This window comes from Tetrao urogallus (assembly GCF_951394365.1).
Source record: "Tetrao urogallus genome assembly, chromosome: 1".
Classification (NCBI taxonomy): Eukaryota; Metazoa; Chordata; class Aves; order Galliformes; family Phasianidae; genus Tetrao; species Tetrao urogallus.
In genome coordinates, this window is record NC_136813.1 from 157,713,707 (window position 1) to 157,726,995 (window position 13,289).

General features: G+C 42.1%; 1 protein-coding gene across 1 annotated transcript in view; it reads right to left on the reverse strand.

Annotated features, from left to right (window-relative positions):
• The window catches only part of TPH2 (tryptophan hydroxylase 2), a gene marked incomplete at both ends in the record, with an annotated part of 51,488 nt that extends 38,470 nt beyond the window's left edge, over positions 1-13,018 (reverse strand). The window contains 5 exons of the mRNA XM_079545691.1: positions 2,708-2,775; positions 6,347-6,447; positions 6,554-6,737; positions 8,282-8,434; positions 12,920-13,018. Of these exons, the coding sequence (XP_079401817.1) occupies positions 2,708-2,775; positions 6,347-6,447; positions 6,554-6,737; positions 8,282-8,434; positions 12,920-13,018 (605 nt within the window). The remainder of the gene's footprint in view (positions 1-2,707; positions 2,776-6,346; positions 6,448-6,553; positions 6,738-8,281; positions 8,435-12,919) is intronic.
• Positions 13,019-13,289: the final 271 nt, after the last annotated feature.

Sequence of the window (13,289 nt, forward strand, 5' to 3'; positions counted from 1 at the left end):
GCCAATTTTTTGTGGCCAAATCTCTTCTTTTTTTTAAGGAACCAAGTTTGTGGGGTTTTTTAAACACTGGAGGATGAAAATTAGCAATGCATCAACCTCAGCTTTCAATGAGGAAGAAATACTGAGAGGTTAGCCACAATGCTCTAAATTTGCCTCTAACAGAAGCCCTTATACCAAAGTTGTATTTTACCCTATCGTGAAGCTCTCCCAACATTTCCTGACATACCTATTCTTTTTGTATAAATAATAAGTAGTCTTCTCCACAAAAGAAGGTGCAATGACACTGCAATGTAGTGTTAAGATACCTAAACTAATTCTGAATGCACCAGCATGGGTAGCAGAAATAGTTCAGCTGCAGCAGCACAGGCTCCTCCTGATTTTCTCCTCGCTGGGCTGTCTCTAAGAGCAGATGTATCCAGAGAGAGACCGAGTGTACAGCTCCATGGATATGGCATGTCCGAGGGGTGAAAAAAGTCATGTTGGCAGATCTGAGGAATATGAATGAGTTTTTGCCACATTTTAGGTAACTGTGAAGGTCAGTGGCCTCTAAGCCATTTTTTGGTTAAAAACATTCAAAGAATCTCATTTTCCTGTTCCAGCTGCTACCATGAAGAATGTGAAATGTCTTACAACATTTGAAAATATCACTGGGATGAGGGAGTATTTGTGAGTAGATTTGCCCCCAAATAACCTCTGTTTCAAATTTTTTGATTTTTGTAATCTGCAGAAATGGGTACTGAGTCTTCAAAATCTAAAGAAGAAAAAGCATTTTCCTTCCTTTTATCTCTTTTTCTGGAAATGTACAAGATTTCTCAGAAAAGATGTTTCTTGCCAGTTTCAGAGAAATAAATCCTTCTAGCAGAACACCAACCACTGCTCAGTGAGCCAGCAGGACCTTTCCGGCATTTAGACAGCTTAGAGGGGGAGAAAAGAGGAAGATATTGCCAACAGCTTAGCAGGTGTGAGATGCAGGACACTACCATTTTCCTTACTAATAGGAGGAGAACTGTCCTAGTTTACCAAGAGAGACCTAGAAGCACACAGTACGCCCTCATCCACAGGTACCTGCTTGACATTTCACACTGCAGCAAATGTTAGGAAAGAATAACTAACTCTGCAGCAAGCATGAGACTGGGAAATAAAATCAATCAGCTGTAAGCAAACAAAAAACTTGCCTCAACTTTAATCTGAAAACTGGCTAAGCTTAGGACTTACAGTGACAAAGGGATCAAAACCCAGAGCCTGGGAAGCTTTTCCACCCACCATCCTGTCGCAGCATGCAGAACATCAGTGTGCTGTAAGAGTGCCATGAGCACCCAGACAAACAAATGCCACCGGGGGCTGAAGAAAGGAAAACCAAACACTGGTGCTTGGACATTTACTGTATTGGTAACAGCATAACAACAGGAATGGAACAAAACTGAAGGAGAAAGATAATTAGGATTATATGGTCACAAAGTAAACTTAGTTTTCCTGTCCCAACCTCCCGTCTTCTACAGCTCATGAATTAACTTTACAATAAGAACAAAGAAAGCAGAACCAAAAAAACTTCTAAAATGCTTTTCTGAATTGCTTCCTGATAGGATATGCCTTTCATGAAGGGAGAAAATAACTGTTGTGCTCTGCATTCTTTAAACAATATACTTTGAAATCTCAAAGGAGAAAAAGAAAAGCAAAAATCTGAAAATGGAAAGGAACATGAAATTAGTATGCTCCTTCCGCTGAGAGCGAGGGCAAACAAAACAGAGCCTAATTAGAATTAGCTGAATCCTTACTTGAGAAGAAAATTGCAACACGGTAGGTATTCTTAAGTAGCACAGAAAGTTTCCCAACTTCCAGACATGGCAGCAAATTGAAAATACTGATTTGACAAGGAAAAAGATCAGAAGGCGGAACCACAAACAGCATATTTATACATAGACACCAGTTCCATAAACTACAGGGAAATCCACTCAGTGAATTCTGAGAAGTTGATAGCCGTGGTAGCAACATTCATAAAAGGCATTTTACAGCATCCAGCATATTAAGAGCATGAAAAGAAAAGAATCATTTCCTATTACTGCCTTGTTCAGATAGCTACAGCTAACTGTAAGTTAACCGTTAAGTTACAGCTTTCCCAGATTTGGACCAAATCTTAGGATCCTCAGGACCTGACTCTTATCCTGTACCTGAAGGTAGAGATGTCATTCACTTTCATTTTTAGTTATAATTGTGACTAATTTTGAGAATTCATCCTGTTACAATGGTAGGAGTCAAACTGTTATGACAAACATGGCCCTTGAGTGAAGCACAGTGCTCCATTTTCATTTGGGTGCTATTCCAGGTATGTCTAACAGTCCTCCTCACAAGAAACACAACTTTCTTTGGTTCAAATAGCTAATAATGATTTGGCATAGAGCAACCACACAGGGACACTGGCTACATACAATTCAGCAGGACATCAGTTTTTCATTAATAACAGTTCCTTAAATTCAATCTGCTATTAATAAAATGCTGAAAAGGTAGTGCTTGCATTTCAAATGCTTTCTTTCCTTGTCTGTATCTGTTCTGAAAATGTAACAGGATTTCAAGCATCAGGTTTGCATAGCTGAACCGGTGGTAATTTAAAGGATGACTTTGTCTACTGCAAAACTTCTTGCTACAGAATGAAGTAGAGCATGAATTCTAACTAGTCAGCAGCCCAGGGAAGAGTTATACCAGTACTTACTATTTATAGCTCATGGCAACATCCACAAAGTATTTTCTTCTCTGTCGATAGACATTGTCTTTAAATCCCTTAAGCAAGGAAGAAGAAAGTAATTTATAACAAAGACAGAAAATTAGCTGTGAGAATTATAAATCATTAAAGTGTTTATCCAGTACCAAATTATATTGTATTTTGTTCAACACCATCTTATGGATTGTAAGAGAAAAATATCTTTTGCCTTTTTCCCCCCACCAAAGTCCCACAGGAGTGTTTTTAAGATAGGTTTGTGCATAGGTAGTCATTTTTCCAAGGCACTGAAAAAGCAAAACTGTTTTCCTGTCATTTCATCTCATGCAGGTTTTCCTTAATCTGTATGGAGATCTACAGGCAGGCATAAAGCAGAATAACTGACCTTTTCTTAATACATCTGTCATCACTAGAAGACAGAAGGTGCCCAGAGTTCACAAGTAACTCATTTTGAAGATGCTACTTCAGCAGTTGCCATCTTAACCAACACATTACAGACTGAGCCAACAGCCTCCAACAGCAAATACACACATTGCTCCAATTTGAGCTGCAGATCAAACTCCCTACATATGAGGCTACAGCAGGTTCTTGCTTTTTGCATATTAAGTGCAAAAGAACTGTATTACACATACAGACTAGAGTCAGTAACAGCCCTTCAAGTTATTCAAAATCAAAACATTCTCTTCTATATCTACAAAAAATTTAGACAATTTAGGTTTTAGACTACAAAAGAGCTACCTACTTTCAAAGCAGGACTTGTAACCTCTTGAAGATGGAAAAGAATAGTTATCTAAGTGCCACAACTAGTAGCTCAGAAAGTGCATTTAAATTTCCTCAAGTGCCATGACTTAAATGGGATGCTCCCATCACCTAGACACAGCTGAAAAGTAGAACACATTTTTTCCTTACTGTTCACATATACAGATTTGCAAAGGGAATGAAAACACAATGTATTTTGACTTGAAATGCTTATGAGTTTGCATGAGAAAACTCAAAAGGCATTTTATGGCCCCATAACCAAAGCTGCACTGCTAGGGCTGAGCAAGGGAAAATGTCAGAGGGCTGTAGAGAGAATTCAAGCCTCCACTATCACACAGGACAGCAAATGCCTTACACAACACCCTTCAGGTATTGAGCAATCCAGTGTACACAAGCTGGGAAAACTCCTTGGGAGTAGCCCTGCTGAGAAGGACTTAGCAGTTCTGACTGATGAAGAACTTAACATGAGCCAGCAGTGTGCACTTGCAGCCCAGAAGGCCAATGGTATCCTGGGCTCCATCAGAAGAGGGGTGGCCAGCAGGATGAGAGAAGTGACTGTCCTCCTCTATTCTGCCCTTGTGAGGCCCCAGCTGAAGTACTGTGTCCAGGTCTGGGGCGTCCAACACAGGAATTATGTGGAGCTGTCAGAGAGAGTCCAGAGACGGCCACAAGGACAAATCAAGGGCTGGAGCACCTCTTCTATGAAGACAGGCTGAAGGAACTGGGCTTGTTCAGCGTGGAAAAGAGAAGGCTGGGGGGAGACTTCATTGCAGCTTTCCAGTATTTAAAGAGAGCTTATAAACATGAGGAAAATCAACTTTTTACATGGATGGATAGCGATAGGACAAGGGGAAATCATTTTAAACTAAAAGAAGGGAGATTTAGATTAGATGGCAGGGGGAACTTCTTTACTGAGAGAATAGTGAGGTGCTGGAACAGGTTGCCCAGAGAAGTCATGGATACCCCCCGAAATGCATAAGGCCAGGCTGGGTGGGGACCTGAGCAGCCTTATCTATTATCTGTGGCAGAGGGGTTAGAACTTGACAATCCTTGGGGTCCCTTCCAACCCAAGCCATTCTATGAGTATACGATTTATTATTTTTTTTTTTAAACATGCCATTCATTTGGTTATCAACTTGCTGTGCATAACTATCATGAACTTCATGCACTCAAACAACTGCCTGCCTCCCTAATCTTGCATTTTTGTGGCCTGCTTTCAACAGGGCATAGCACCCTCCTGTGAAATGCTACAGAAGAGTCAAGAACGGTGCTATAATCAACACCACTCATATAGAGAAGCTTTTTGACAGGCAAAAACTTGTGACATTTTGGAGCGTACGTCTGTCTGCTTAATACCCTTTACACTAGCATTGTTACTCAGCTGTAACATGCAACAGACAAAATGGAATGGATGACAGCATAGGTGACTCAAATGTCCAGCACGTGCAGAGAAATCAAGACTGAAACCACTAGCCAATATGGAATGGGTTAGAACCTAAACTAGTGCTATACTGATTCCATAATGGAGCAATTCTCTTTGGTCTGGCATCAATACATTACTATGAAGGAACAGAGCAGGCACCAGAACTGGCATTTGAAAGGCCAATCACAGATTTTATAGTTTTCTCCCCCATCTCTAATATCTAGCGTGCTGCATACGCTAACAAATGGTGTGTAAATTATGTTCATAATAGTTCCCTCAAGTGTAAAATATATATTCATATAATGCAAATGTCTTTTTTCATTGTCTGTAAAACTGAAGGCAGACTTTCAGTAGAGCACTCAACTATTTAATGAAGGCACCAGCTCAGAACATAAAACAGTATCAAATGGCTCATCACAATCATCAACTCAAGGCTAGAATGAGTTGCCATTAAGGCCTCTGTTTGAACCAAATTACTGCTAATGGTTGAAGGTAATCAACAGATTTTTCCATTCTGAGAAAAACAGTAGGTAAATCCTAGCTTGTCACTAAGAAGTATGTGGCAGAAATCAGGACCAAGGAACATGCTTCCCAACTGCAGGCCCACAGCGCAGGAAAGGCTCATATTCAGGTACTTCAGTTCATTCCTTCCTTTCACCTGGGAGCTTCCTATAATACCAGTTGAATTCAGCTTTCAGAGTAGGAATAATACAATAAGTTGCCATTAGTACTGCTCAACCAACAGGTCCAAAGGTGGAAACCTCGATTTGAAACAAGTGAAAATCCCTTAACACAAATGCTTGCAATCATCTGCTATGTAAAGAATTAGATGTTAAGCATGTACGGACTTGAGCCAAATGGAATAAAACAAACCTTTTTTTTTTTTTTTTTGTCTTTTTACACTGAGCATTTGGCACCACTGCAGGTATCACTTATATGAAATGCAAGCTTGACTCCTGTCACTGAAGTCAGGAAACAATATGAGACACCTTCCCATCTGTTACATTCCTTTCTGCACACAGAAACAGGAATGTGCTGCTGTTTTATTTTGCAATTATCTCCTGAGTGGCCAGGAAGTCTTTTTCCACAATTATTTTTTCTCTGACAACTAAGTTTATATCTATTCTTATTTAAGAGCCACTTGTGACAGCCCCTAAGGTCACAGTGATCTAAACTCTTCTCTTTGTCTGAAAACTTCTAACAACCAGCTAAATAAGAAGTAAATAAATGAGAACAGAAAAAAAGAAAGTTTTCAAGAGTCCTTTATGGAGGACTTCCTTCTTTCATGTCCAGCTACAGAAAAGGATAATTAATTCATTGGAAACAGTGAACAGAACTAAACACCGACCATGCTCAGAAAAGCACTCAAAACCAGCAGTCAACAGGATTTTTATTTGACTGGCAAAGAATGTGAACAAATTATCTGCAATACAATTGTATTTTACACTTACAGGGTGATCTGCATCCAGCTCAGATCCATACATCAATACTCTTTGTGAACATTTGTCTAATTCAGATATCTTCCGAGGAAACCAAGGGACACAATCAAGATCTGCAGAAGATAGAATGTGAGTTAAATATACTGAATATAAGATTATGGCTATAACTGTGCAAAACATTTGTGAGTCTATAAAACAGCGATACAGAAATAGCCTTGCCTTCCTCATCAGTCCAGATGTTTTCTGGTGGATTCAGAGACACAATATTAGTTTGAAACTTGAGCAACTGGATTAGCTCATTAAATTCCTTCTTACTGCAGTCACAATCCACAAAAATTTCTACCTCTGAGTTCCTTCTCTTTGATTTTCGTGATTCAATATGAACCATACTCACATGTTTCTCCTGCAGAAAGAAGAAACAATGGGTTAAATATAGACATATCAGTTAGGATTGCAATATTGATGGCATATTCCTCAGGAAAGCTTTTTCAAGTTTCAAATGAAGGTCCCCTCTGGTACAGGCAGCCAGCAGTTTCTGATCTTCCATATGTGAATCCACATAGTAGGCAACTATTTCACTGGCACACTCCATAAAGTATGTATACACTGCATCTTGTTAATTAACACATTCATGCAACAAATCTGCAGAAGGAAAAGACTCCATTTGCTGAGGGCTTTGAATCTGCTGATTGTAGACCAGCAGATTACAAAAGCCAAGCAGAATCATTTTGATGATCTCTTCCTGAGTAAACCAGGCCACAGGACTCCTTTTCAACTGACACAGGGATGATGGTTTCAGACATTCTCTTCTGAAGTAGAGAAAGTGGCTTTGATTAGTCCTAGGTTTAGATGACAACATAATCCCACCCTTCCCATGCTCAAATTGCACAGCAACTATGTGAATGCAGTTGATCTCTCTGCAACATCTTCCAAATACATTTTAGAAAGCCAAATGAATTGTATGTAAGCAAATTGTTCTCAAGGTAGAGCAGACATATATATTTCAGGATTTCGGGTCTGAACCCATTGAATAATTTAAGCCAGAGCTGCACTTTGGAGAGAAGCTGCGTTGAAAACATGTCTCTCTTCCTGCAGTTCCTATTGGCTTACTTAGCCCTCTCCTGCTTCTGTTGTGCAACAGAAGCTCAGCTCACTCCACTTTCAACATCTGGACAGCCTAGATATCTGCATCAGCCTGGGGAATCTGCGCCCAGAAGCAACTCCTGTCATTTAGGCTCAGTAACACCCTGTGCTCCCACAGTTATACCCCTTTGATCGTTTAGCATGAAGCGGTAGATTCCAAATCACCTCTTAACATTTTCTTCACTGCACAGACTGAGCAGCCTAAGGTTTTCATCATGGTGCTTTGCCTGAATTGTCCTTAGAAATGCCTTCAAGTCCTCTTCAGTGTATTAATAAGGTAAGCAGACTACATAGAGTACTAGCAGTCAGATTGAAAACCACCAATTGCATGGGGATCTATCTGGAAACCAATGCTTCACAATGTAAGTTCCAGTTAGACAGAAAGCTCTGACCCTGCAAGCACTTAAAGGTGCACTTAAATTTATGACCAAACACTGTTCTGCAACAAGGTTGTCATCGCCATCTGACTTTGAGCATATAATTCAGACTCTGAACTGCTCTCTGAAACTGCTTCCTTTCATCATGGTCTGCACAAAGAACTTCAAACCTAATTTATGATGCTGAGAATCACACTTTGGAAATCTAAAGTGAATAGTGCGAATATCACCATCACAGTTAAACTTTGTTCCAGAAAATTCTCTGAGAGTCTTAAATGCTTTGTTGAACGACCCATAAAGCCCGAAGTTACACTCTGCAGATTCACTAAAAGTAACTGCACTCTATGGTGCATTAATTTATACCAACAAAGAGCCTGACCTCAGTATTCTTCCTCATCTGATCAGCACAATGATATGTAAGCTTTACCTGAAAGAGCCGGAGAGCTTTCACCAATCCGCCAACTTCATTCTTCAAGGAAAACACCACAGCTGTCTTTCCACCTTCAGAAACCGACTCGCCTTTCCCATTTCCCTTGCTGCCTTTTTTCTCCTCATTTTTCCCAGAGCTTGATCTGTTTATCTACAAACAGATAAAGAACAGCATTGATTCAGTTGCAAAAGGGTATTTCCCAAAAGTAAGATATATTACATAAAGAGAAACTTTCATTAGAAAATAGCTGAATTGAACCTATCCAGACTTAATTTAAAAGTTAATTTATTTACCTGAAACCAGAATCACAGATATACATATACACAGGATATATATTGACTTTTTAGGGCCATGCTATCAAGACTAATAAGGAAAGCAAAAGGAGATGATGGTCTGAATTACCATAAAACCACTAATTGCAGTGATGCTATTCTATCTCTAAGTCAGTCCAAGATGATTTTTACTGGTCTGTACTTCTGTATTATCTATTGTCAAGAGTCCAATACTCTCTGACCAGCTGCTTTTAGATGTTCCACACATGGGGTGCATAATGCTTAGTACGAAACGTTCTTAACAGACGATGTGTGATGTTACACAGGAATTCAGATTTAGCAGTGATACTTAACACACTGAAAACAGACTACAAATGCAAGTGATACTTGGCAAAAAGCTGCAGTCTCAGTAAACAGTTCAATCACAACGTCAGTGTTATTTGCATTACTGGTCTGTCTATTACTAGTTGTGAGATCACACTCGGTGAATGGTGCCCAATGTCTCCACGTGTGGATGGAGATCAGTGACAAGTCGCGTCCCTTAGGGGTCAGTACTGGGACCAAGCCTCATTAACACCTTCATCAATGACATGGACAGCGGTATCAAGTGCACCATCAGCAAGTTTGCTGACAACACCAAGATGTGTGGTACTTTTGACATGCCTGAAGAACAGGATGCCTGTCAAAGAGACCTAGACAGGCTCCGGCTATGGGCCCAGGAGAACCTCACAATGTTCAACACATTCAAGTGCAACGTCCTGCACATGGGTCACGGCAACCCCTGCTATCAGTACAAGCTGGGGGATGAAAAGATGGAGCACAGCCCTAGCAAAGAGGACTTGGAGATACTGGTGGATAACAACTTGAACACAAGCCTGCAACGTGCCCTTGCAGCCCAGAAAGCCAACCTTATCCTTTGCTGCATCAAAAGCAGTGTGACCAGCAGGTTGAGGGAGGTGATCCTGCCCCCTTGACTCTGCACTGGTGAGACCTCACCTGGAATACTGTGTCCAGATCTGGAGCCCTCAGTAAATGAGAGACATGGACCTGTTGGAGCATGTCAAGAGGAGTGCCACAAAAATGGTCTAGGAGATGGAACACCTCCCTGTAAGGACAGGCTGAGAGAGCTGGGGCTGTTCAGCCTAGAGAAGAGAACACTCTAGGAGACCTGAGATCAGCCTTACAGTACCTAACGGGGGGGGGGAGGACGAGGGGTGCTATAAGGATGAAGGGGACAGACTCTTTAGCAGTGTCTGTTGTGATAGGACAAGGGAAAATAGTTTCAAACAGAGAGATTCAGACTGGATGCAAGAAAAAAGGCTTTTTTTTTTTTTTTTTTTTTTTTTTTTTTTACAATAAGGGCAGTGAGGCAGTCAAACAGGTTGCCCAGAGAGGTGGTGGATACCCCATCCCCAAAGACATTCAAGGTCAGGCTGGACCAGTGTCTGAACAACCTGTTCTAGCTGTAGGTATCCCTGTTCACTGCAGGAGAGCTGGACCAGATGGTCATTAAAGGTCCTTTCCAACTCAAACAACTCTATGCTTCTCTGATCTTGTGCTCACCGTCACTATGCTGGGTGTACCCGGTCACCAGAAATGAATAAATGGATTAAGGCCACTGATCTCCCTGCTGTTATCCTATTAGTGATGTAGTTTTCATACCCATACTGGGCTGAGCCATGTATTCACTTCCACCATACTGGTCAAGCTTAACTCAAGGAGTCATTCACGCTGTAAGTAACTCTGGAGAGATATCTAAATCAACAGTTAATCTGTGTAACTGAGGGCAGCCATCTATCTAAAGCAAAGGCCACTCCCTGGTACCCACCAAGATAAGATTAGCTTTCTGCAAACGCTGTGGTCAGTCACATTCAGCCTTATTCATTGAGCTTCACAGGCACATCCTCCTACCCATCACTGCTGAACCTTCTTCCATTGCTGGGGTTTACTGGTCAGCCATGCTGATTAAATTTAAAATATAAATTTTATGCTATCTGTTGTAGTACAGTTGCTGTGTAATGTCGTTTCTCCTGAGAAATCTACGATCTTCTCTTAATCAAGAAGGTGAAAACTTTGCTTCAAATGAGGTTTGCCTCAACCAGTAGTTTCCAAGAAATGTGGACTTTTTTCAGTGAACTTAAATTCTGTTGAGATGCAACAGAACAGCAAGTTGGGCTTTATAAGCTCTGTAGACAGTTCTGATAGTACTGACCATGATTTTCAAAAACCAGCCTGCATTCTCCAACCAAGTTGTGACTCAGAGAAATGCTGTCCTCAGTGAGATGCTCACCACTTTCTAAACAACAGTATCACCTCTAATATGGTCACTAAAAGACATGAACTTAGAAACTAAGAGACATATACAACATTCCACAACTACTAACAGTTCTTTGTAAACTGTAGAAAATAATCAAAAATTCCACCCATTCTTTGAACAGGTCTCAATTCTTGGTTAAAGCCAAGTATCTATTCCTGTTTTCTTAGAGCTGCCAAGGTGGGTTATCCCACATGCAGGATGTCTGTGGCTCTGTCTAGGGCAATGGGCTTTACTAAAGTCTCCCTGTGCTTTCCAAAAAACATTACGTTTCATAAGGAGCTTTTTGTCCCAGGAAAAAGAGATTAGTAAAGTTTACTCTAATTCCTTTTCCAAATTGGATTAGTTAAGATAGTTTTCTTAGCACTAAATATTGCTGACAGAGATATTTGCATCACACCCTCTCAACATAGCCACACGGCACATATCAAACTAGTTTGCTTTTCTACCTGATCCCTGTCCACTTTGAGGTACCTCCCTCTGCTGCATGAGACCACTGGATATTCAGCTCCCACTGGACATATATATGTGTGTATATATACATACATATGTGTATATATATATATATATATATGTGTGTGTGTGTATATACATACATATGTATATATATATATATACACATACATAAAAAGCACAAGAATGCACTGAATTAAAAGAAGGGCTAGTTGAAATGCATCTTCTTACCAAAAGCAACAGCTTAAAATAGCACAGGTAAAACTACCCCTACCACATACTCAAAGGTCTCTGTGGTCTCTTATCATTTATCAGATCATACTTAAACCATTTGGAAAAAGTAATTCTGCTTGTGAAGACACTTAAACACATTTACTTTTTAGCAATTGAGCTTATATGGTTCTTCCTGCTGAGGGGTTTGCTTGGGGACAGTCTAGTGGAAGGTCACTTTGGCTTTAACTTCAACAATATCTGGGATTTGGATGCGCAGTTTTCATCTATATGAAGTGCACAGATGCTGTTTATATAGCATCCATGCTTCTTCACTGTAAGCTGTTTCCAGAAAGCTACACACAGAGGATCACAGTCATCCTGACCACCTCAGTACCACTGATTCCTCAGGGAAACAAGGGCACCTGGCACCCTCCATGACTGCCTAAGGTTCAGCACTACTTCAAAACAAGCATTACCTGAAGTGATGACTGAAAGCCTCTCTTGAGTGTAAGAAAACCAGATTAGCTAATCATCACAAGCCCAACTGAAGAGGCTATGAAATTGCAAGAGCTCAAATCTTATCAGCCATGCCTATTATTTAATTATAAAGTGTTTTAATGGTAAGCAGATCAACCATCCTAATGAAAATGAGTTGCCTGGAGCAAGTGCAAGTACTCAGGAGCAAAGGAGTGAACTACAGAATAACTCAAAGTAACTCAAACAAAATATGTAAAACAGACAGATCCCATTTAATTCAACATTTCTGACAGAAATAAAGCACACACAAACAAGGATATTACACGTTTTCTTGTAAGGCCAGTTCACAGTTGGTACAAGCAAGCACATCCCGTGGGTTGGACTCAAATTCTCAAAGCCCCCACACGCTGCAGATCTGACATACAACTTTATGGGCTCTGAGTTTTGAAAACCCGAAACGTTCACCCCATTCAGAGCGGATGAGAACATCAGCACCCGTTACAGACAGCGTAAGCCTACTCGGAGCCGATTAGCGGTCCGGCTGCACCGCTGCTCCCCACGAGCACCGTTCCGACCGCCGCTTGCTGCCATCAAACACGTTTCAAGAGTCACGCTGCGAGGTTTGTAAGCGCCCTGGCACAGCCTTGGCGCTCGGGAACAGCCGTGCTGGGCTCCCGTGTTCTGAGAGCGCTGCAGCAGCGCGGCTCACCCTCCGTGCATGCCTTCCTAGCGAAACTTTCGCTGTTGTTTGAGGACACCCTCGCGGCAGCGCTGGGAAGCAGCACCCGTTGGATTCTCAGCAGCCGCCAGCGATGCCTGCGGCCGCAAAGTTAAGCCCGCGGACCGTCAGCTCGCTGCCCTACCTCCAGATCCCCCCGCCGCTTCTGTCCCAGCCCCGCCACTTACGGTGAGGCCGCCGGGACGCTCCTCCGGCAGGGCCGAGTCCAGCGAGAAGCCCCTCCGCGCCCAGTACTTGCTGGAGAACATCATCATGGCGGGCTGCATGGGACCGGCCGGGCGGGGCAGCGCCACGCTCTGCTCCTCGCTCGCCGCACCGCCTTTTATCCGGCCCCGCGGGGGCTGACGGAAAGCCGCCGAGGGGGGACCCGACGCCGCTGACGGAGCCGTGTGCGGGCGGGCGTCCTCGGCCTCGCTTACCTCATCCGCAGAGCCTCGGGGCAGCGGCTGCAGCTCCTCACATGTCAGTGATACTCAGTGAATAGCCCACCGTGGTGGCCCGCCTTGAACCCAACCGCAGAGCCCCAGACCACCCCGT